The sequence below is a fragment of the Gallinula chloropus genome (genome assembly GCF_964237585.1).
Source record: "Gallinula chloropus genome assembly, chromosome: 14".
Classification (NCBI taxonomy): domain Eukaryota; kingdom Metazoa; phylum Chordata; class Aves; order Gruiformes; family Rallidae; genus Gallinula; species Gallinula chloropus.
Genome location: NC_140099.1, coordinates 2,444,732 through 2,469,751, shown reverse-complemented (window position 1 = coordinate 2,469,751; position 25,020 = coordinate 2,444,732). Strand labels below are relative to the sequence as shown.

Below are 25,020 nucleotides of genomic sequence, written 5' to 3'. Positions count from 1 at the left end.
GGAATGGTTGGACTTGATCTTAAAGGTCTTTTCCAACCTTGTGATTCTCCTCATTAGTTGGATGGCCTTCGTCACTCCCAGCCCAAATCCCTCTCCAAAGCACAACCACCAGCCTTTGGCTTGGCACGGGCGTGAGCAAACCTAAAACACGAGCAGTGAGAAGACATGAGAAATGCTCCATCTTCTGAACATGATTTAAAAGCACATTTTATAGCAACACTACAAAGATCACAGAATCATAGGGGTTGGAAGGGACCTCCAGAGCTCATCGGGTCCAACCCCCCTGCCAAAGCAGCTCCCCTGCTCATATTGCACAGGTTGGTGTCCAGACTGGTCTGGAATCTCTCCAGAGAAGGAGACTCCACACCCCTGGGCAGCCTGTCCCGGGGCTCCCTCACCCTCACTGGGGAAAAGTTCTTCCCCATATTAGTGTGGAACTCCCTGTGCTCCAACTTGCAGCCATTGCCCCTTGTCCTGTCCCCACAGACACTGAAAAGGGGCTGCCAGGACATCCCTGTCTTTTTTATCCCAGGGAGCCCAGAACTGGACATGAAGATACGCAAGCAACACACATGTTTTGTTTTTCCAGGAGTACTTCCACGAGCTTCATCTGTAGCCATGTTTGCATGACAAAAATAGGTCATTCAGAAGGGGAACTGAAGAATAGCAAAGCAGTTATTTGGTCAGACGTGAGGCTGACACACAGTAAAGATGTGGATGTGTAATGCCCAAGGAAACTTTGTAAATCATCCTAGACACTAAAGCAGCTTCTCCAACACTCTATGTAGTTCGATGCTTTCAAAGCTTGACTTTGTTAATAATTTCCACAGTCATGTCACATTCCATGATGTCATTGTTTCAACAGCTGTTTTCAGGTTTGTTAAAAAAGAAAAAGAAAAGAAAAAGGGAAAATGGAGGGGAAAAAGAAAAAAATTCCCCTATCCTGAGGCTCTGCAGTAACTTCCCAAGTGTTTGATTCTGGGGTGCTGAAAGAAAGTATCATATTAGTCTACATTCTTCCTAACACATACTCTAATATATTTTACAGACATACTACAGCTCGATTTTATAACAGATATAAAATGCTGAAAGGACAGAGGACTGAAAAGAGTAATTCCACCTACTTGCTCAGCAGAAGTTACCGTGGCCTCAGTGATCTAAATATCCTTAATGATAAGTTTAAAACTACCCAAAGTAAGCATTTCCCTTTTTTTAAGGACAGAAATCCAAAGTCTTTGACTTCATTAGAGGAATGGAGAAAATACAGAACCTGGATTGTCAGCATTTTCACTGGAAGGAACCTGTGGATATCCTATTGCAGCTACATGGGAGATTCTGCTCCATGACTGTAACTTTCCAGGGTAGAAAGCTGCCAGTCCTGAAACTCCACACGTCGGCCCAAAGCTGTGGCTACTAAGTTACTCTCATATGTGCTTCATCATTATCACCTCTTCCTTAAATCTAACCTCATGCATGCAACACAGTCATATATATGTACAGAGATGGATATGTGAATAAATACACACTGGTTTAAATGCCTGTAGTTTAAACGCCTGGTCAGGCCCCACCTGGAATATTGTGTCCAGTTCTGGGCTCCCTGGGATAAAAAGACAGGGATCTCCTGGAGACAGTCCAGTGGAGGCTACAGAGATGATTAAGGGCCTGGAACATCTCCCCTGTGAGGAAATGCTGAGTGAGCTGGGACTGTTCAGCCTTGAGAAAAGAAGACTAAGGGGGACCTTATTAATGTTTCTAAATATCTTGAGTATGGGATGCAGGGGGGAATGGGCAGCCCCTTTTCAGTGTCTGTGGGGACAGGACAAGGGGCAATGGCTGCAAGTTGGAGCACAGGGAGTTCCACACCAACATGGGGAAGAACATTTCCCCAGTGAGGGTGAGGGAGCCCTGGGACAGGCTGCCCAGGGGGTGTGGAGTCTCCTTCTCTGGAGAGATTCCAGCCCCATCTGGACACCGCCCTGTGCAATCTGAGCTGGGGAGCTGCTTTGGCAGGGGGGTTGGACCCGATGAGCTCTGGAGGTCCCTTCCAACCCCCATGGTTCTGTGATTCCCGCTCACACACGTTTGCTGATGTCTCTATCTGCCTTTTGCTGTGCACAAGCAATAGCTCTTGCACAGACCCTGGCCAACTCCTTCTTTAACAATGTGATGCTCCATTTTATTTCTTCCCCCCATCAGAGAACAGCCCATAACCAATGCTTAAGAAGGTTTCTCCTCAAATGCCGAGCTCTCCACCACCACAAATAAGCAAATTGCAACAGTGCTTATAATCTTCTGATATGCCATAAAAACGGAATGGAAAATTCCTCCATTTAAAAAGCAGTGCAGGGCAGGAAGGCAGGTAATTGTCACAGCCTTTTTTCCCCTCTTTAGAGGCTCTGGAAGTACTCAGCACAATTTTGTAATCATGTACTTAGGTGTATTTATAAAAATTTTCCTTGTTAAAATCCAATAAATGGAACATGTGACCTCGGGTGACCCCTGCTTCTCCCAATTCATTGTCACTGTCTAATAGAATACATTCATATAAACTGTGAAAACTGACACTCTCAAAAAGCGTCTCAGGGTCCTTGAATGGTAGAAACTCAACAGCAACTGAAAACATCTTGGTGACCCACTGATGGAAAAGGTCGGATTTCAGATTAGAGATTTTTTCCTGTTCTTGGCAATCTATAACAAATTCATGTACAGTACTAAATTTCCAGATCTTTGTTTAACAGAAACATAAAAATTAATGGTGTGTCAACCATCCGGTGACCTGCGGAGGGAGGTTTTTCTCTGAGAGGTACCGTCACACAGAGACCACGCTCTCCATACAAGTGCATTGTGAATGTATGCCAAATGGAAAAGGAATTAAACACACTGAAGGGAGGTTTGGTTACTAATACCATATGGCAACAATAAGAACAAAGAAAAATGTTTAAATCTTTCTTTTAAATTTGTTCTATTTGGCAAAATAAAAAGACTAAACAAGTCTGACTTTTAAGCCAAATAAAAACCATGTGCTTTTAACTCCTTCAAGTCGGTGTCCACACATGAAATAAAACTTCTATTTTTAATCTCTCAGGAAGTAAACCAGACACGTATCTTGTAAGTGAAAAGAGCTATCTTCAAGACAATAAAGAGGGAGGGGGGTTGAAGGATCAGGACCCAGGGCATTGTTTCAGTGTAAAACCGGAACTCTCATTACTGTAATTACCTATGTATTGCTTCCTACAATATAAAACCACCCATCACCCCCAACAATCCTCCCTCCACTCTCTAACCTAACAACTGAAGCACCAAACTTCTAGGGCAAGAATCGACTTCCAAGCGTATATAAAGTAACTCCAGCATGGTGCTCTCATTCCTTTAATAGCAGGGGCTGATAGGAACGGCTTGTTTCTTCTCCTGCCAGATTCCAGCTGCTTCACTTTGTTTATTACTGACTTCAAAGTTTCAAACACTGTCCTGTCCCAACAAATAACTTCCTCCAGATGGCATTATCTCAAGTGTTCCGAGCACTGGGGATAGCACAGCACCTGCAGCCCTGTAACTCAGCATCTTAACATCATCAATGCAAGTGCCTTTTTAGGGCATTTTTTTTTCCCCACTGTGCCATTCCTCCATTTTGCCTTCTCTCTGCAAAAAAAGATTTCTATCTGGGATACAAAGACCGTTAGCATGGTAACAGAGTTGTCAGAAATTCTTTGCAGTAATGACTGTAAAGTAGAAGAACATCTCTAAACCCAACAGTAACAGAGCCACCATCAGTAGAAATGCTTTATCTGCTCCTCTTACCTGTAAGCAAAGATGTGAGGTACAGGGTTGTGCCAACATGTGTCTGATCCACATCTCCATGGATATCTGTAGGGTACCAAGAGAAAAAAAATCACTCATTGTTTTACATGCTTGTACAGACAAGTTACCAAATATAGCAACTCAAGATGCAGCATTTTCAGCAAAATCAAGATTATTCCAGACTTGATGGGTTAATATTTACTGATAAGAAACAGCTGTATTTTGATAAAGCAATTCTGAAGGCTACATTGAAAGGAGAAAATAGACTGCAATGTCAGTCATGCTATCCATTATAAGGCACTGTATTCCCAGTTCAGACTCGTGTCTAGCTGTATCCTGCGTATCGGCTACTGAATTCAATGCTGCTGGAATTTAATGGCTTATAGAGCTGAGAGGGGGTATGGTAAGGAACTAGTCACATGGCCACAGGATGGTAAAGAATACAACATCCTCAGGGATAAGCAGGTTCTCAGATAATCCCATCATTTAGACAAAGTTATTCTCCATTCACTGGAAGTGACAGTTCCTCCACTTTTCTAGCTCTGGCCACCTTGAATCCACGTGTGTATTAATGTTATTGTGGAGAAGGTGTCCCTTCTCAGCTCTGCCAGAGATGAAGCACAAATGCCTAAGTGTGCATGCTTTTTTTTTTGGGGGGGGGGTGGGGGGCAGGAACTCTCTCCTCGTTGTGTCCATGCTTTGCTAAGCACAGGGCCCCAGCTGCAGGTCAGACTGCTGCCTTCCACTAGGACAGAAAGTCAGAAAGCAAGTCAGTCTGTTGTGGAGTTAGATGAACAAGATGCTCTGCAAATGCAGGGAGTTCTGTTTCCATAGCTCCACAACAGACTGTCCCTGACATAGCCGCTTTTGTGACAAACAGAAAAGACTCTAAGAGAACTTAGGCTGAATTTCTAGGGCTGAGGTACACAGAATCAAGCTCACAGGCTGGTTTGGGGTGGAAGAGACCTCAAACCACATCTAGTCCCACCCCTCTGCCACAGGCAAGGACACCCCCACCAGCCCAGGGTGCCCCAAGCCCCATCCAACCTGGCCTTGAACACCCTGCCAGGGATCCAGGGGCAGCCCCAGCTTCTCTGGGCACCCTGTGCCAGGGCCTCCCCCCACCCTGGGAAGGATTTATCCCAAGTATCTCATCTAAATCTTTCAGTCTAAGCCCCTCACCCTATCTCTCCGTGCCCTTGTAAACAGTTCCTCTCTATCTTTCTTCCAGGCCCCTTTAGGTACTAGAAGGCTGCTCTAAGGTCTCCAATGAAAGGGATAGATTTACAATTAAAACACTTGGGTTGTTTTACAGAAACGGACAGACATCTGTAGGACTCGAGCCAAAAAATGTCTGGATTTAAAAGCATGAGTCTACTGCTTGAGCTGAAAAAACACAGTTTCATTCTCCAAGGCTTCAGCCAACTCATAAACCTCCGTAAGCGGGCCACAGGCACCAGAGGAGACAGAAGACTATATAGTATGAGTTCAGTTCAAGTTTTGACCTAATCTTGGCAGATTCCACCTTCCCATGGTGTAATATACTTATAGAAACTCTGCATACAAGCCCACAGAAAACAAACATGCATATACACACCAGCATTTCTCTCTTTGTTTGTTTGTTTAAACCCCAATGTATATCCTAGCTATAAATATTGCCCAAAAGAAAATAAACTCCAATCCCCAGTCAGTAAAAGGAGGCTGGGACATGGGCTAAGCAGCTAACAAATTTTTCAAAGCAGAATATTTGAAAATGGTTTTTCCTCCTCTCATGTCTCAGTTCAAGGTTAACTGGTTTTCCAAAACAGGCTACATTCCCACCAATGGCAACACTGAAAAGAACAAAAAAACTACAAATACATAAAATAAACTCGAACCAGATTCTTCAAAAATCCTAACACAGAGACTGGTAGGGAAGGGCAGACAGAAACCAGCTCCAAAAACATCTAGGAATGAGATTGCGGACTTTACTAAATAAATGTTTCCTTTTGGTGCCTAAAATCTACTCTGCTGCTTTAGATCTGGCATATTTTGCTCTGTAAAATACCTCACTGCTTAACAAGCTCATTCCCTGGCCACAGTTCTTGCTGTTGTTTCCCAGAAAATCACTTCCAAGAGATGTGTAATGATCTTTCCAAGTGACTACAATAGTTATTAATAACAAGAAGAATTATTCAAACTCAAGCTGGTTTTTCCCGTAGAGATGCCTGTGAGTTTCGGATGTGCAACTGGCCAGGAACAGAGTTTTCTTGATTTTTAAGCACTGCTGTTCCTTGACTGCAACCATTTTCTTGAGGATAAATGAAATGAGGGGTCTGCAGTAAACCCTGAAGCAGCAGCTTTTATTTGAAGGCAAAAAAAGGAGAAGGAATCAGTTCATTACTGGTCCAGAGTCTTCGAAATACACTGAGAAAATGCTCCTCATGCAAGGGCAGGGGGGAGGAGTAATCTTGAAATCCACAGGAGCCAACCTAGGTAAGCAGCTGGTGGAATGAGGAGAATCTGACAAGTGATAATGAAAAACCTGCATATCTAATGGTGTAATTAATATTTTATTTATTTGGTAGAACTAAGTATCACCTACAAACCATTTTTTTCCTCACATTCTTCAAAATGTAACAGGCAAGTGGCCAGGAAGGTAATTGTTCAAGTAGGCTTGTATAATATATTCAGCTCTGGTGTTCACACCTTCATGTTTGGGGATTGAAACAACAATTTAATGCATCTGAAGCAAAATAAAGCAGCTCAGAAAGATTAATGATTGATAACAGGAACGCACACTAAATTCTAAGCTGAAGTTACTGCAGCCTTCCCTCAGGATGGAGACTTGTTCACTGCAATCCTAGCAGCGGACTGACTGCCCCGGGGACCTCGTATCTTAATCATATTAATTGCAGCAATACTCCCTCCAGCTTATCTACTTCATAGCACAGTGCTAGCTGCAGTAACATTCACAGCCTGCACGGGGAGTGGCAAGGAAAAAAAACAAACCAAAGCATCTTTTTTAAAACTACACGGCCTGGTTTTTATTTTAAATTAATTAAAGAGTAATTTCTACAAGTAATAAAACTGATTGAACAAATTCAATGATGTTTCATCATTGCAGCAAGCAATGAAAATGTACATCTTTCCAGTTCACACTTAAAGTGAAGCAGGGAATCCCCTTACTGGGACACCCAAAGGAAATGATGTTCTTTTGTGAGTGCACTGGCCAGGACCCAGATTGGGTTACTCTGGTCCCTTACAGCCTCACAATTTTTGTTCATATCAGTTTGGCCCACACAGTTAAATCACCAACAATGACTGCAACACGCTGCTCTCACACAGTGTTTGATGCACAGTCATCCGTTCCCGGCTGGGACACACATAATTCAGGGAATTACCTATCAGACAGGTTCAGGACGTTGCAGATCAAGACTGAGCACGTTATCTGCAGCGATGCTCGCGCTGCGTACACTTGCTAAGCATCATTCCCTACCCAGCCCTCTCCTCAGCTACCTGACTATTAAGGAAGGAATGTAAGAGGACAACTTTGAGGGGATCAGGGTGAGAAGTCACAAGCTACTGAACTTGTGTTGGGGGAGACCTTGTGATGAGGGAGAACTTGATGAGCTCCACCTCAAATAGCCAAGAGGATTTCCTGGGCAAGGAGGCATCACCCCCCTCCCCACCATGAGCAATAGTACCCCGATTTGAATGAAGGCTGGGCATCACCAGGGAGAAAACAGAAACCTCTCTGTACCACATGGCTTCAGGCAGCGCTGCGGGGCACAACTGCAAGTCACTCCTCACATATAAGGAAGTCACTAAATGCATTCTTATAACAACAATTGCTGTGAGATATACTAAAAAATAAAAAACTGGAAATAAGTGTTTTTCTAGATGACCAGAAACAAAACAGCCACATTTCTCTATGCAGAATATTTTCAAGTATTCACATGACCCTATGCATTTGTTTTGATAATTTTCACTTACAAAGTCAGAGGATTCTCCACATGGAGAATCTCCGTTTAAAAAGGAGATTATGAATCTTTTCCCCAGGAAAAGACCAGTCCTATACAGTTAGCATTTTCCAGCAATGCATTCTATGAAGGCTTGGACATCTCTGGGCACATTGCTAGCACACATGCCAACAAACTTGATCAGAAATCCTCCTTTCAAGCTATTTTAACAGCAGCAGGTGGCCACTAAAGGTCTTTACCAGTTTGTGCATATCAATGAACTCTGAAAAATGTTATTAGAAATAAGCTGTTCTAGGAGGTTTAGAAAGGCAAGTTACTTTTCTATTACCTCAGAAAGAATACTGCAGTGATGTATGGAAGCAAGCTAAAATAAGGAAAACATGAAATATCTCTTCTGAAAGACCTACTGGGAGACAGCTGGTACATGTCCAGTCCTGAGTCTGCCAAAGACCGTCTAAGCCTTCGCTTAAAATGAGTACCCAGTGTGATGACAGGTAACACTGGTCTCTACAACTTAATGCCTGGGACCAGAGACTTGGAAAGGTCTGAGAGTAAGTATGTTTTTATCCTGTGCTATTTTAAAGTCTGGTGAAATCTACAATGTTTAAACTTGGTGCAGTAGAGATAAGCATTCCTCCAAGACACTTGGCCTCTCCTACCGGAAAGAGTAAAAACAAAATTCCTTTGCAATACTGGGGTGAATCTGAGCTCTGAATCAGTAAAATAAACAAACTGCAGAAAGGTATTGCTCCACATCTATCCTACATATCCATATGCTATCTTCTTAACTCTCTCCCAAGCACATCACTACTTATTTTAATGACACACGCCCTGTCTCCGTAGCCGCTATAAAAAGTGGGGAAAACATTGCAGGCTGCTCCCAGCAACACTGACCAACGATCCCCCAGCAAGAACAGTGAAGCCAACTTTTGTCAGCATCCCAGGAGCTGCTCTGCAGAGTTTTTCAAGCAGCAGCCAAGCAGTGCCTTCCAGGACACTGAACATATTTGTTTACATTAGGTTCTCCTTGGCAAGATGTTCTTTACCTCTGAAGCTGTGCACACACACACACAAGTTGAAATTTTGAGCGCTGATGATGACAGCTCCTCCTAGTACCTTCTGCCAACTTACTTCAGAAAGCATTGCAACCCTCTGACATTCACTCTTCCCAGTTCAAGCTGCTGGTGCCAAACCTAGTTGCAAGGCAGTTCATCAATACCTTTCTTCATTGCTTTGGGCCACCAGCATGATTAATACAGCTTGTAAGCAGCCTGAATGAAATTCATTTACCTCTTGTCTGGGTTTAAATATTCCTGGCCCCACATGAGGGGAATCTAAGCTGGAAAGGAGAGTGTATGGAAATCCAGTCAGCACGTATGGGAGCAGCTTCCTTGCAGAGGTGAGGGCTGCAGTGTGCTGATGGGACACAGCTTGCACAGGTGAATGGCACCGATACCTGGGTGTGTTCTCTGCTCTAGAGCACACACAGCAACCTCCGAATTTATAGTCGGTTCACAGAAAGAGCAAGTGTGGAAAGCTCCTTAAGAAGGCAGCTTTTGCAAACCCTCCATCTATCTGACAATGACACAAACCCAATTATTTAGCACAATCCTAATCTGCCACAATGACACCCAGTGTGTGCCAGTATGAAAAGCACAAAGGCAAAAAAACCCCAACAAACCTCCTCTCACGTGTCTGATGGAATTTAATGGCTTCCCAGTATTTTACTGGAAGGAAATGCATTCACATTATCTAGGCACACATGCACTCCTGAGCTCAGGAACACTTACTCTGCAAGTATTAGATAAATCAATCTGCTTTCTAGCAGTTTCTTGCACGAGCTCACAGTAAGTAATTTTAAAAACATTATCCATTATTTTCTTTCTCTCCCTCTCTTAAATAGCATCCAAGAATTGAGTCCAGAATAGACTTAAAATTCAATACATATTCAAGTTGGGGGAATATATTTCCCCTCATCATTATTCTGTCACTGCGTTGCCTACATGAGAGCAGAAGAGAATGAATGCTTAAAGATCGTCTGTCTTTATACCAGACAACATTTGCATGTTGCCACTGACTGATGCACTGTTGGGTTTTTACAGTCTTGGTGGGAGAGAAGGCACATGTCATCACAAGGTCTCTTGCAACAGGACTGTCCCATGTAGGCAGCCTGGCAGAAAGGGACCTGGATAGTGCCTGGGGCCTCTCAATGATCCTGCAATGAGACAGAGTTTTACTACCCAGGTTACAGTCATCCAATCCTTCTCTGTTCCTTCAGAGAAGACATAAACTGGTTATTGCAGAGTCCTTGTCCATCACTCTGTATTTTTAGATAGCTCCTTGGGCAGCAAGTAGCGTGGCTGCCAAGGTGCAGTGTTATTCACACAACCTACCTTTATCACACACAGAAAGCTTCCTGGAAACGCATTCTAAATCTGATAAGAGAAATCCTCATTAATAATCATTTGCTTGTTTAATTTCCACTTACTGAGCTTTAATGTACCATCAAAATAAGGAATAACAACAGCACCTTAAATAAATATCACTTAAGTCTTGTACTCCTGAATGTTTTAGAAGAACACCAAACTGCCTCTAGATATGGGAAGCTGCTGGAAAATAAAACCCAACCAATCACAGGAACCAAAGTGAGAGATTTAAAGAATGTTTTTTGTTGAATGCAGAGTTCAACAAAAATGTATTCTGTTCACTGTACACACGACACCGATGGGAATAAGAGCCAGTTCAAGTTCTAAGTTACCATTACTTGGGTAATAGTTTCAAGCTGCAAGGCACAGCTGTACGGGCCCAGCCAGACAGGCTATCACAGCAATGCTTTGATAGCATGGGGCCCTTAAGTGTCAGGATATAGAAAAGGCAGCAGTTGTTGGCTGTGAAAACAGTCTGATACAAACCAGATGGGGACTTACTTGATGGGCAACACAAAGGAAAACAATTGGCTCATTCAACAAAGTCAGGCCACTGCCCCAGAGAATTAACAGAAGACAATAACAGTCAACCAGAGTTGATGCAAACAAGAAACAGCCATGTGGTTACGGTTTAAGGAATTGTTTCTCCTCAGACTAAACATAAAGTTTTGATTTCTAATTCTTATATTCATTAATTTCAGTCTCGTTTACAAGCCCCCTCTTCCTCCAAAGTCTTCCGTATAATTCATTTATGTAGCACCAGCCTTCACACACCTACTTAAACAAGGGGGAAAAAAAATGCATGACAAAGGCAGCTGTATCAATCTAACGTTTCCTGAAGAGTGCCAAGGCCACAACGTTGTGAGCTGTGTCAGAACACTACAGATACACAGCACACAACGTGTTGTTAGGCACATTTGCATGCACATGGCAGTACATTTACTGATTCTTTTTCATTTGAAAGGCATAAAGCCCAGTAGGTCACGTGCTGGGTTACTGGACTACAGATGTCTTCCAGTTTTGTGAAGAGTTATTCTGGTTTCTTACTGAACTTTTTTTTTTTTTCTCAAAAGTAAATTTCAGATCAATTATGTTACTATGTAACAGGTTTTGTTTGTCAGGCTACAGTTAGACAGCTATTAAAATAGCTATTACCAAACTTTTTTGAAGCAATCAAAAGTTTAAAAAATTGGCTATTTCAGCCATAACTCAAAAAAAATCCCCAACCCATTCATTTTTAGAAGCTTGTAGAAGATTATGGTCCAAATTCTTAATTGCTCTTGCTGTTTTATTACAGGAAATATAAAAGTGACATGTGCAAAGGTATTTTGATTACAAATTACTTACAGAGATTGCACAATAAGTCAGACCTCTAAGGGCCTTCTGCAATTTCACTCTCAGACTAAAAACATCTGAACTTTCTTTTCATATACTTCAAAATATTCCCTCTGGCAAGCTCTGCACTGCAGTTCTCCACATGAGTGAGAGCAGTTGGATGGCAACTGCAAGGCACTCACAGACTCGGATACCCAAGCAGGTCTGTCCAGAAAACAGTGTGACACACAGATGTACCAGATGCCTTATGAAATCACATCATCCTGGGGAGCATCAGTTTCATCACACCACCACACAGCCCTGAGCTTCACTGCTTCTGGAGATCGCTCAATGGCTGGTACATGGATCTCTGAGCTGGCCTTGTTACAGGATGTAGACATCTCCTAAACACATCACTGGGACCTAAGAGGGGTAAGAAGGGAAGTCTACTCTCTTCTTTCCTAGTGCTTCACTTTCCACGCAGACTTGCAAGAAGCAGCTGGGTTAAAGCACCACATGTATTGCTCTCGTGTGACAGCCCACCTGGGACAGAGCGAGAGAGGGAGTTTGTCCTCAGAGAAAGAAAAAGACCTACTGAATTATGGAAGTAGAGAGTCAGGCCCTGATTGTCACCTGAACTGGTTCTAGCTTTTAGCTGCTGAGATGCTCGACCCTGTGAACATGGTTTTACTTCCAAAAAACCCCACTACAGTGCAGCCTTGGCCGCATTCAAAGCCACCACTGCATATTGTAGGTAGAAAAGTAAGGTTTTTACTGCAGTTTCCTGCTGTAAGCACAGAGCCAACAGTCCAACAAAGCCGTTGTGTGCTGCTCTCTGAGCTAAAACATCTCTCCAGCAGAATCATGAGGCTTATTTCCAGAAGCGCAGCCAAATTCTTGAAACCTCCAATGAAGGGGTGGGTTGTCACATCGTAGCAGAGAAGATTTTGCCTGCAGCGCTGCTATTATTCGTTTTTCACATCATATATATTGAGGTCAGAACACATACTTTACATACTGCTGAAATTTTGGGCTGAGTCTCTTTGTTAGGACGTTTCTAGAAGATTACGGACCTTAGGTAGGGAAAAGCCTTTATCAAGCTTAACCTCAGAGATACCAGCTGTCTTAGCCTCACATTTAAAAGCTGATGAGAGAGGAGAAAAACCTCTTTAAATCCCAGGTCTCCCTGTACAGGCAAACCTCAATTGCTCTTGTAAAAAGGGGTTTGGACATCGCTTGTCAGAGAACGCCTCCACAAAGGACGGCATGTAAAGGCCAGCTGGAGCAGGGGGAGGCAGGACTGTAGCCCTCCGTTAAATTGAGGACTCCAACAGGAAACTGCTCCCCCCCTTTCTCCCCCCTCTTCTTTTTTTTTTTAATCAGGAAGGAAGCTTCATCTTCAGAAACAAGCATTCCCTGTGTAATCTCCCTGCTTGCCTGTCTCTAGGAGCGGGTCCAATTACTGAAATAAGCAACATGCACTTTTAAGAAGTTAATCACGTATTTACCCTGTGAATTTCACATTTATAATTTCAGTTTGTGCAACAGGGCACAATGGCAGCTCTTAAGTAAATAAAACGATTTTCTCAAGATCTGTAATTATGGTTTTAGGTTTATTAAAATAAAAACAAAAAAGAAAAACCCAAACCCACCAAAAAAACCCTAGAAATTAAGCAACTGCCAGCAAATTCCTATGCTTTTTACTTCTACAGAAGACAGAATGGCCTGACAAGGACAGAAACTACAGCTGTTAAACTGCCTCTGAACAAACACAGCTCTGCCTAACTCTTGCAATACATACAGTGCATAAAACAGGGCCACGACATACAACCCTGAGATTACTGCTTTACTGTAACAACCTGAGTTAGGATGGAGGTCAGCAGATCATCCCATATTCAGCCTAACCTTGCCTTGATTGCATAATTGAGCAGAACCACAAATATAATTCTAATATAGAATTATAGAAATATAGAATATTAGAATAGAAATATTAGAATAGGAAATAAAAAAAAGGGAGATACACATTTTCATTGCTCACATATGGTTAGTAATTTATTATTTTGTATTAAGACTCTGTGCCTGATTAAAAAGCAAAGTCAAAGCCATGCTGTACAGCAACAGTTACTTCCCTGTGGCCAAAGCACTGAGGTGTGTGTGTGGGGAAGCATTTTACAGAACTGCTACATATTTTGTCACCCTCAACAACTTTCACTCAGGTTGTTTAGAACTCTGCTTAAAACCAGCTCTTCCTCCTTTAGCACCACAACATACGCTTTAGATTAGAGAAGAACGACAACACAGATACAAAGGTTCTAAATCTAAATTAAGTTTTTCTAGATGTAGTCGTGGTTGGTGTCCCCCCCCTCCCCAAATGACAGCATTCATGATAAAAACCAGAACACAGTAGTCCACAGCCCATCTCCATCATTCACTACTGCTCCCTGCAACTGCAGTCACCAAAAGCACATTTGCAACCGGCGTTTCAGGGATGAGGGTTTGTTGTATTTTCCTTTCCAAACTAGTTTGATGGAAGATCAAAAGTGTTTTCCCCAAGTTTTACATTTGCACATTATCCAGCCCTCTCACAAAGCGCAGTCCCGTCTGCAGCCTCAGCAGCCAGCAACAGGTCATGCATGACAACTTTAATCTCCACTCACCAGGCCTTACCCTGGGGTTTTTTTTTTTAAGAAGAAAGCTAGTTTGGCAGACTGCATTTGTCAAAATCAGCATGTTATCAAAGAGCAGTATTACCATCATTTGTAGAGTATTTTTCATTTCGAAGATATCCCAGATAACAGCTGTTGCCTCATTGGAACGTTTCCTGGGCTCCTGGTCTTAAGAAATTTATCACAGGGGCACTGGAAACATGGAGTTATGGTTAATTACAGGCAGCCTATGTGTCACTGTACAGAGAAGGTGGTGCTGGAGAAACCTGGCCTCTTCAGCACATCAAGTGGAAGGCTGCTTAGTCCTAAAATATCTAGAAAAATAAGCAAACAAAGTACCTAGGTAACAACACAGTTTGGGAGTATGAAACTGCCTGCAAATCAAGGCCTCTCACAGTATAAGCAGTAAAATGTAAAAATAACAACAATGCAATTTGACTGTGGACACCAAGCATCTAAATATCTGTCTTTATTAGCTAGCTAGGTTTTAATAATAACTTCATAGCCTTGCCTCTGCTAGTAGTATAAAAAATTTACAAAGCTTGAAAAAAAGAAAAAGAAATAAAGTTTAATGGCAGAGAATGACAGCTTTTGTAAATCCCCTGTCCCCTTTATAGAGGTTTGGGGTCAGACAGTCAGCATCTGTGGGTTATTCATCACTCACATTAACCCACCTCCACACAGCATAGATGATAATTCCTCTCCTACCAGGCCCCTCCCCATGCAAACACCTGGCTCTGCCCAGCTTTCACCTAGTGTTTTAAAAAGCTGAATTGAGAGCTCTTAGCAACAGGTAAAGCTGAAGGGAGTCCAGCTGCCTCTGCCCACAGATAACAAAACCCAACCCAGCGGGGAGAGCAGAAGGTGTTCCTTCTGTTGTGTTGCTGTCAGGCTGGATTATAAAGGGCAACATCTGCCTTCCCTGCCAACCAGGAAAACAAAATAAACCCAGCACATGCTGAGGACAGTGAGCCTACGTTTCTCCTATCACAGTGCTATAAATGTTTCTGAGTTGAGCCGTGTGTTTGTAATACTCCTCATCTTCTCCTTGTGTCACACCATACAGGCTACATGCGAGGTGTTGCCAGCACCCAAAGGCATCAAGACTTCCTGGTCTGATACTGATGCCTTTTATAAATTAAACCCAATTTTCACACTTTTTTTAAAAAGGAACATGGGGTAAGAGGCCTAGTTAAATAACTGTTAATCCATCCTAAGAGATCCAGCAGTGCATCTGCCAACTGGGCTAACACAGAGCCAGCAGCAGGTCTTACCTGAGACAGCTGGAAGGGTTCCTGGCTCCAGCTTAGCTGGCATTGATGTCCCTGGCTGAAAATGATAAGGACTGAGGGGTGTAAGCACATCTTACCCAGGGAACCGCCTCTGCAGGCTGCTCTCTCTGGCAGAGGCTGCAGCGTTCTCCTGGAGGTACTAACTCCAACCAAACCCTCTGCTGAATAAAACAAATGTTGTTTCTTACACTGCATCTTGTTACAGTGACATAGCAAGGCGTGTCATTTAGAACAACTAGGAGTCCCAGTTTAAATTCATTTGCCATCACTGATAACAAATAGGTGTGCAAACTAATGTAGTACAAGACCATAAAAATGAGATGCCTCTTTACAGCATTGTGACAGAAGATGATGTGTAAAGGGACTTCCGACTCAATTATATGTATATAAAAGAGTAGCAGGTTCAGGGGAGACTATTCTGATCCTTTTCCATGACCTACCAGAACACACAGGCCACAGAACAGCTAAGCACCCTTACTTTCTAGATGCTCATCAGTTCTTTCTTACTAAACCATGGGCTCAGAGCGGTGGAACCACTAATTTGTGAGAAACTTCTCCCTCCAGAGAAGAGCTGACTGGAAACAGCTCTGGGGCTGATGTAAGCATTAAGTGTACATAGGGAGTCTCTGTCCTTAGGTGGCTTGCCCAAGCCCATTAATTCTTTGTGTGTGTCCCCCATTTATATAAGCAATGTTTGCATGAAAGGGGAAAGCAGGTCAGCCTAGTCAGCTTGCTACCATCTGCTTTTATTCAGAGTTACTCAAGATCAGTGCCAGTGGGATCAGTGCCCATTTAGGGGGTTTATTGTGTGTGTTTATTTTTTTGCTCTTTACAATGAAGGCAACAGCAATTACTGTAAGTTTGTAAAAGTGCATACAAATCATAATACACAATACAAAGCTGCTTCAGTCAGATCCTAGCGTGTGTACGAATCCTACACAGGCTGTGAGAAAAGCTGCTTTGGCACAACATTTTGGATAGCCTGGTAAGGAGCACGTTAGTGTCCAGGAGATCTGAGGCTGTATTTAATACTTGCTTATCAAGACCATACCCTGCTTGCCACGCACGGTGACGCCAGCTGATTCACCACCCCACGAGGATCTCACGCGAAAGAATAAGCATCACTTTCTAGCTCAGCCCCCAGATGGGCTGACAACAGGGGGATTTATCTAACTGGGAACTGGAACTGGTAAAATATCAAGGGTAGATTGTCAAAGGGCTCTCAGTACATTCCAACTTGTAAGAGTGGATGTGCAGCAGCAGGAGGTGCTCTTCTCTTAATGAGAATGCTGACTAGAATATGCCTGGCTGCCAGAGACTCAACCTACAAAAAACCCAAACCAAACTAAAAGACCTCCAAAATAACCAACCATTATCCTCCCCAACCACACACACCCCAACCTGGCTAAAAGAAGGGGAAAAAAAAAGGGAAAATACAGAGAAAATACATCCACATCACAGGATGTATTTCCCATGGTGAGATGCAGCTCAGCAGACCTGCCTGGCAGTCCGGACTGCTTTAGTTCCGGGAGGTAGTCACAAGTGTTTGAAAAGCAAATATATTGTGAATCAATTTTTTTAAAAAAGAAATTCTAATAAATTTGGAAGTAAAAACCTTTCCATGATTAGGATACACTTAAAACAGGAGTTCCTGGGAAGCCTCGGTGTTTGTGCCCTGTGATACAGACAGCTGATGCTCAGCAGGGACGTGCATTGGTTCACACATGGTATTTTGAGGCAAACAGGACACAGGAACCACAGAAGGTACATTGGATGCTTGATGCAGCAGTACCAGTTTACCAGTGGGACATAATAATGAAGGACTAGTCTCTCATTATTTGCACATTACAACCTCCATGTATGAGTGAAAACACCAGGCTTAATTTTGCCACTGCCCTGGACTTTTAAGTTTATGATATATAAAATGCACCCTGAGGGATGCCAATGGGCACTAGATTAGATCACCCACAATCCTTTAAAATCTAGGCTTGAAGGAGGAATCAGATGAGACTTCTGGATATTTACTTTGAGCCCTGGAAAAATCTGAAAAAAGACATGTAAAAATCCAAGTATTCAACAGGCTGCATAGGAAGTAATCCTTTAAGTACTGATCATGTCAGTTTGAGTAAGTTTTTCTTTCCCTTTCACCAGAAAAATCCCAACTGGTGCTGGAATTTCAGTGAAAATCCCTGCTGCTGTGTACAGACCAAAGGAAGGACTTAGTCCAGGAATACACCCTGAATCTCAGCAAAGTAAGTGTACTTTAGACACAAAGATCTGATCAAAAGGGAGAAAAAAGTAACTGTGAACTGCTTTCAACTGCTCAAGCAATAGATGCTAGCCTCACCTCCTGAACTTAAAACTCCTGAGCAGAAATAGTCCTTAAGCCCATACTGGAAGGTTTCCTGCATTATTCTTTTTACTACATGAAAAGTGGAAAGTATCTTCCTTCCAAGTATTAACCATACAACACACGCAGCATGGAGCAGAAGTTGATTCTCATGTGGACTGTACATACAGAAAGCTGTGCAGATTTCATGATGGATGTATGGCATCTTCTCTGGAGGCACGAAGGGAAGGGAAGTTTTCTGCCTCTGCACACAACTCCCACAGCAAAAATCTCAGCACAACTCAGAGAGGAACTAACTCTCAACCTCTTAGACGTTAAAGAAAATTACCAAGTGCACAAAAACCTGATGCATGTAGAACAGCAAGAAAAGGGTCAGGTAGTAGGTGGTGTGGAACTGGACAACAGAGGAGAATGACTTCTACCTGAGCATGCCAGTCCATAGGAAATCCTCAGACTGCAAGGCAATATGAGCCTGCTTGCTACAGGTTTTTTTAAGTATAAACTGGGGTTTGTGGTCTGTTGCTTTTCCATCTGATTTGTTGGATTTCAATTAAGATGCCTCCACAAAATCAAATTTTGGGAGGAATCTAAAAACATGCCAGCAAGATTTGTGCTTCACCTGCTCTCCAAACTTGTTAGTAGTTCCTCTTGCTCATGCCCTTTGCAAGAGAAAGACAGGTCTAGGAGACCAAAGGATCACTTCCCAGAAAGAGATCTTTTGGGAATGGAGGCAAAGACGTGCAGAGTCCCATGAAACGCACAGCAGGTCCTGGTGCTCAGTTTCCCAGGACAAAAACCAGCAGAACACACCCACAACAGAAGGACATGATTGTCTAGAATAACAATTCTACACAAGACTTTGCCTTAAGCTATGAAAAGAAATCAAAATTCTGTTGCAACATTTTGCCTGAAAAATAACTGAAATAACTCAAGAGAAAAAAAAAACCCAAACAAACCCGAGAGATAGAAATAACACTTTCTGACAGATAAATAATATTTATAGCTAAATATTGACTTACACTAACTTAAACTAGCAACTCAAGTGTGGCTACTGAAGGTCTTACATAGGGATAATATGCAAAGTGAATTATTACTGAGATGCATGTGCAGAAAAAGCAAATGAGAGCTCTTTGAGAACTGGGGCTGTAAACCACTTGGAGCAGCAAAAAGCCAATGACAACTTGTAGGAAAGACAAGAGTTTCTGTGGGAAACACAGCTTTTCATTTCCTGACTTGGCCAAATGTAAAATATATTAACTGAATTTTGTTAATGAGCCATCTGATATCACAGGGAGGTAACTACAGGAAAACCAGAGTCAAAATGGGCCAGAAAGAAAAGTTCTGAAGAAGCACTGAAAAACTTACCTAAATCTCCACAGGGCATTTGCCTGGGAAATGCTGTAATTACAGCTAAGTGATTTCATGACTTCAATTTCCAAGACCTTCTCTCAGAAATTAGTCAAATTCAAGGAGCAATGTGGGCAACACAGACTACTCCTACCTCTCAGGCTGTGGTGGTACTCTTGGCTACAGCGTGAAAGAATAGCTCTGTTCTGCTTCACTAGCTGCTGTTTTCAGGGTGGTAAGGACAGTCTTTAGCAAGAGCCTTCAGTGAAATTCAGTCCAAAAAAGAAACAGCAGGATATGAAGGGAAAAGTAAACTTTAAGTAGACTAGTTAAGAGTTTGACCAAAACAGTTCCAGTTCCAAGGAAAAAAATAAAGACCTTTAGCCTTATCCTAATCTTCTTCCTTCCTTGAAGCATCTGTTAGAGATTTGCCTCATGCCACAATAGTTTTAAGAAAAAAAAATAACCCTAAACCTGACTCAGAGCAATTCCTGGCTGAAGAAGAGAGGCAAAGAAGTATTTACTAATATCCTTATTTTCAGTATTACAGTTTTCAATACAGCACAATGTCAATGTTAATACAAAAGTAGCCCATTCTCAGTACCGATCAGGGACTCTGGAAGCTTTATTTTTTTATACAGACTGTTTTAAGGGATTCTTGCCCTCTTACTCATTTATTGCACAGATCATCTCCTCCCCCAAGCAACTGTGGCAACAAAGCCAATTGCTTAGTGTCCCAATATTATTTCCCCATGTACTTATGGCTGCCTGAAAATAATTCACTAGCTGGAGATAAAAAAGAATTACTATCATGAAGTTGTGCTCACTAGGTCACATTTTGAGAATGAGAAAAATAATTAAGCAAAGATACATCTACCTCTTGGTTCCAAGCTGCTCATATTAAAGTTTAAAAACACTCTGCAGTCAAGCACTGCCACCTGTTCTTTCATTTTAATTTAAAAATTCTGAATCATGTTAATATGAGCCTGAAAATGCTTGTATTCTGGAAATATGTGCATTCACTAACCACAATAATTATTATCATATTAAATTTATGAAGATATATGAAAGAGTGGTACAAAGATTAAAGGGTATTATAAAGCCAAAAATATATCTGCATGTATATTATATACTACAAATACATGTTTTCAAACCACTGTCTCCACTATGTCTGGAGAAGGCACACATTTCAATTAATAATACTACCAGGCTTTATTTTCAGTTGTAACTTTCAGGAGACATTACCCTTTCAGGCATGATATTGTAACAGTCCTACTGAACTTCAACTTTCATTAGAAGGCATCAATCAACTTTCTTTCAGTAAAAACACATGTTCACTGTAGACCACAACATTTTTTTCAACAATAAAAGAAAGCTCTATGATATATATATTCATGGCCATAGAAAAAAGATGAATCAAATCTTGTCATGTATTTATCTATAACATTTTAACAAGGCTTTTTTTTTGTTGGGTTTGTTTTTTTTTCCCCCCTCTACGTCCAAAACAATTTCCCTTTTCTTCAAACACCCTGAATTCACTCTTCATTTCAGGACTCCAGATTTGCTAAGCTCTAATACTGATACAACCACTGACCCCTTAAACTCTGAAAAAGTACCTAGATGATCCTGCCTCCGAAATGCTTCTCCAGTTCCAGTCAAGTACTCATTGCTATCTCAATCCTTTGACATGAGGTTGTTTATCAACAGGGTGCTTTGAACTCACAGTAACAGATGTGCTTAATTTTTAAATGTTGTATTTACTTAAACCCACATATACTTATGTTGCAAGTTTTCATTTTTCCTTCAAAAGATCCTTATTAATTTTCACCCTCAACTTTTTGACCCGTAAGCTCTCTGTGGTGAAGCTTACAGACAGGAGACCTTGTGCTTTAAAACTGACAGACAGTTGTTTCCATTTGCAAATCCTCCCGATTTTTATTGGCTCATTAAATATGTATACTTAAAATGAGATTTGAATTATCTTGGTACATAAATCATCATGGGTTTTTGTGCCTCTCAAAGAAAATTGACTGCTGCCATCTCGTGGTCTGACGTTTTCATCTGACACAGCCCTAGTTGGGCTGTGTCCAAATAGCTTACCATAGGTAAATTAAGATTTTTAAAAGATAAATATTCCAGAAAACAACAGAGTCGATTAAAAAAAGAAAAAACAAACCACTATTTTACTCCCTTTCCATCTCTCTCTAACACCCTACTCAGTGATACAGGCTGGGAGTGCTGTCTTGCTGACACTTTGAGACAAAGTTGAGGTGTAAATGCATGAAGTGCTGGGAAGAATATTCCCCCTTTCCTCCTTCGAGAGACACTTAATAGGAAGCACTGAATGAAAGGAAAAGGAAGATTCCTATAATCATGATTAAGAAAAATGGCTTTTAAAGTTTTGAAGGAGTTGATCCTGCAAGGCACATAGTTTCCTTTTTGGCGATACAGAGATCATACTTGTGGAACAGGCTGCCCAGGGAAGGGGTTGAGTCACCATCCCTGGATGTGTTTAAAAGATGGGTAGATGAGGTGCTGAGGGATATGTTTTAGCATAGGACAGGAATGGTTGGACTTTATGATCTTAAAGTTCTTTCCAACCTTGTGATTCTGTGAGATTCAACTTGCTCACTTGGAAATTCACCTTCTTTAAGCAATACAAATTTTCTGAACACCAAAAGAAAAACACTGATCTTCCTATTAGAAAAAAATCATTGCAATATTGTCTACCAATATTAAAAAAAGAGCTAACTCCCATTTTTAACTAAAGTAAGTCTTTATTTACCAACTTTAAAACCACATGCTGGTAAGTGTCCCTACAGCGAAACACGTGCTGTGGTGTGCCACCTCGGTTCTGTAAGCTTTTCCACTAATTGTCCAAGGAAACTAACTTATAGGTTATTCATAACATCCTTCATATGTAAACTATGGGTTTCAAATTAGGTTCCAAGTCCCACAACCACTAACATTGGCCTCGGGCTTTTCTTACACTTACAGATAGTTGAAACAAAGTAATTCCATCAGAATTTTAATTCAATTAGATGTTAAAGAAATTAAATGGAAGTAGTTCAAAGAGTTATTTTTTAAAGGGCTTAAGGGAAGAATTTGCAACTAAGGTGCAACAATTATACTTATATGTGTTGTTGAAATCCAGGTTTTGAGATTCCTGTTCTTAACACATAAGATTAAAACGGCTCCATATCTTACTCTACCACCTCCACAACTATCTGCTGAAACAATTAAATATGGCAATAACACACACATAGTTCATGTTATTCCAACACTGACTTAAACTACAGTAAACAAACAACATTCTCTCCCTCTCGTGCAAAATCCTTAAGACTTTTAACAAACACTGTTAGGCAATCTCCAAAAATAGCATGGTTACACTCAGATACTACACAGCGTCCTTCACAAAAGAAAATCACTATCACACACTAGCTTGAAGCCCATCAACAAACCAGGCCATCTTAACACTGATAAATCTCTGTTCTTTTTTTCCACATCTGAATGATCTCAGCTTTGTATTTTTATTTCAGTTCTCCTCCAGTATCCTGCACTATCTCATACGTATGAACCGCTGCCACCTATCACAACATCATGAATATTTTCTTTGCTGAGCAGCATTCTATAGAGCAATTAAAATTCAGCTGACTACACACTACACACATGGTAATGCTCTTGGCAAATAAAAATTTAAAGAAATACTTAATTGCAAGGATTCTGATGACTTATATAGACATACATTTCCAATCCTTTCAATGCACCCCAACAGTATTGTAACTACGTACACAGGTCTGCACACACAATATATAAGAATGTTTGGAAATGTTGGGAATTTGGTAGTAATGAAAACACAATGTCAGAACTTCATTGTACATTAGTATAAAAAGAACCACTTAAAAGTGATGTGCTTAACTGAAATAACTTATTGACATCAATTTACCTTCTTGTTGCATCTCTTCAGACTTCCTTCTCACGTGAATAACCTGAGGTCTCACAGTCTCAACTTGTGCAGCTCCTTGGTTTTCCTCCTGTGTATCACACATTACAAGCATATTACACATCTGACTTTTGATATAAAAGCACAGTAAAATTATGTGGAGTTTCAAGAAACACCCAAAGAGGTTTTTAAAGATTCATTAAAGGATATGCACTTGTTCTCCTTCCTTTTGACTTCAAAAGAATTCAGATCTGAACTAACCTATTGCAATGCTATTTCCTCTAGACAAACATCCTGGGAGCAGTAGGTATGGCACAGTGCCATGTAGACCTGAAGACACATAAGACCCTCAAACTCTGCCTAAAGCATGTGGCAGGAAAAACGTAGCTTTGCTGGCTTTCTTCAATACCCAGGACCTCTCTCCCTAGGTATAACCCTCCTGAGTGAAAAAGGAAAGTTGGAAAGAAAAAGAAAAATAAAAATTTCAGCACAGTTTGGAAAACCCATGCCAAGTATAAAATTCATTTCCTTGACCCTGCTTTTAAAACCATTTTCTACTCTTCCTGAAATTCTCTTCAGGACCTAGGTCTGCAACAATGCCTGTTGGGAAAACAGCTCCTTAGAAGCAACAAACGCTCTGCATGTTAAAAATTTGTTAAGTATGCTTCTTGTCTTGTGCTTTAACTGGAACAGGAATTGTGGCCCAAGGACATTCCACTACATGTAGACAGGAAACATGAAAAGTACAAAACAGAGTCAGGGAGACCTGGAAGAATTTAGCTTTCTCTAAGAAAAATATATCTGATTTAATCAGTTCTTCTGTTAATCCCACAGATGGATTTAAGATTTTTTTAATGAAGATTTTTAAGAATCAGAGAATGGTGTGGGTTGGAAGGGACCTTAAAGATCATCAAGTCCCAATCCCACTGCCATGGGCAGGGACACCTCTCACCAGACCAGGCTGCTCGAAGGAATGTGTGAAAGATCATAAAAGGTTACATATCACACAGCATCTGGAGCCTATGGACAGATGCTGTATGACATCTGTTAGAATTACATGCCCTGACAAGGAATGGCAGGGGTATTCTCTTGAAGACCTGATGGTACAGTAGTGATAGTTTTCTCCCCTTTTCTTTCTTGAAAAGGAAAACATGTTTCAGTTCTGTGAGAAAAAAACCTCCACTGTTGTGGAGGCCTCAAGTTAAATAAGCAGCCAAAAAATACAGACAAAAATAAGATATTTTTTATGTCTGGCAGACAATAAGCACAGTGCAAACTATGCAGTCAGGGCTTTCCACTTCTTTCAGCTAACAACTGTCTCCTCCAATAACAGGAATCTCTACAGTAATGATATTGCTTCTCATGTACTTCACAATCATTTAAGCCAGTGTTGCAGAAATCAGGAGGAACAAGATGATAAACCATTTAGTTACTGTCCTTTCCTCACTGGCTGCACGGACTTGTTTACAGTCCCCAGTGACAAAGTGTAGAGAAGCCTACCCTGGAAGATAGCATGTCATCTCTGCCAAGCACCAGCAGAACCTCACCAGCACAGCAAAAAGCAAACACACATGCATCTGAGATCAAGCTGGCACTAACTCAGGCAGCCCTACACACCACGATGTTGACCAACACTGTCCATCATGTAAAGCTGACAATGGTTGTCTGAAAGCACAGAGGTCTCATGGAAACATGATCAAAGGCCACCAGTGCTGCAGAGCATTAAATGTGAGCAGCGTGACAGCAGGCTCATGAGTCCATGTCAAGGGATTTTTTTGTTTAAGACAAACCAAAAACCAGTTTAAACTAAACTGAGGTGCAAGCAGAAGTTGAGAGATACCACAGATTCATAACTTACAATTATGCATTCCTGGGTGATTAAAAAGCTGTGTCTTTTGAAATACTGAAAATGAAAGCTAATG

The 25,020-nt window shown here is 41.4% G+C and overlaps 1 protein-coding gene across 1 annotated transcript in view; it reads right to left on the bottom strand.

The window, feature by feature from the left end:
• The window catches only part of KIAA0586, a gene marked incomplete at its 5' end in the record, with an annotated part of 73,877 nt that overhangs the window by 2,058 nt on the left and 46,799 nt on the right, over positions 1-25,020 (bottom strand). Inside the window, 2 exons of the mRNA XM_084270689.1 lie at positions 3,799-3,864; positions 23,102-23,189. Coding sequence (XP_084126815.1) covers positions 3,799-3,864; positions 23,102-23,189 — 154 coding nt within the window. The remainder of the gene's footprint in view (positions 1-3,798; positions 3,865-23,101; positions 23,190-25,020) is intronic.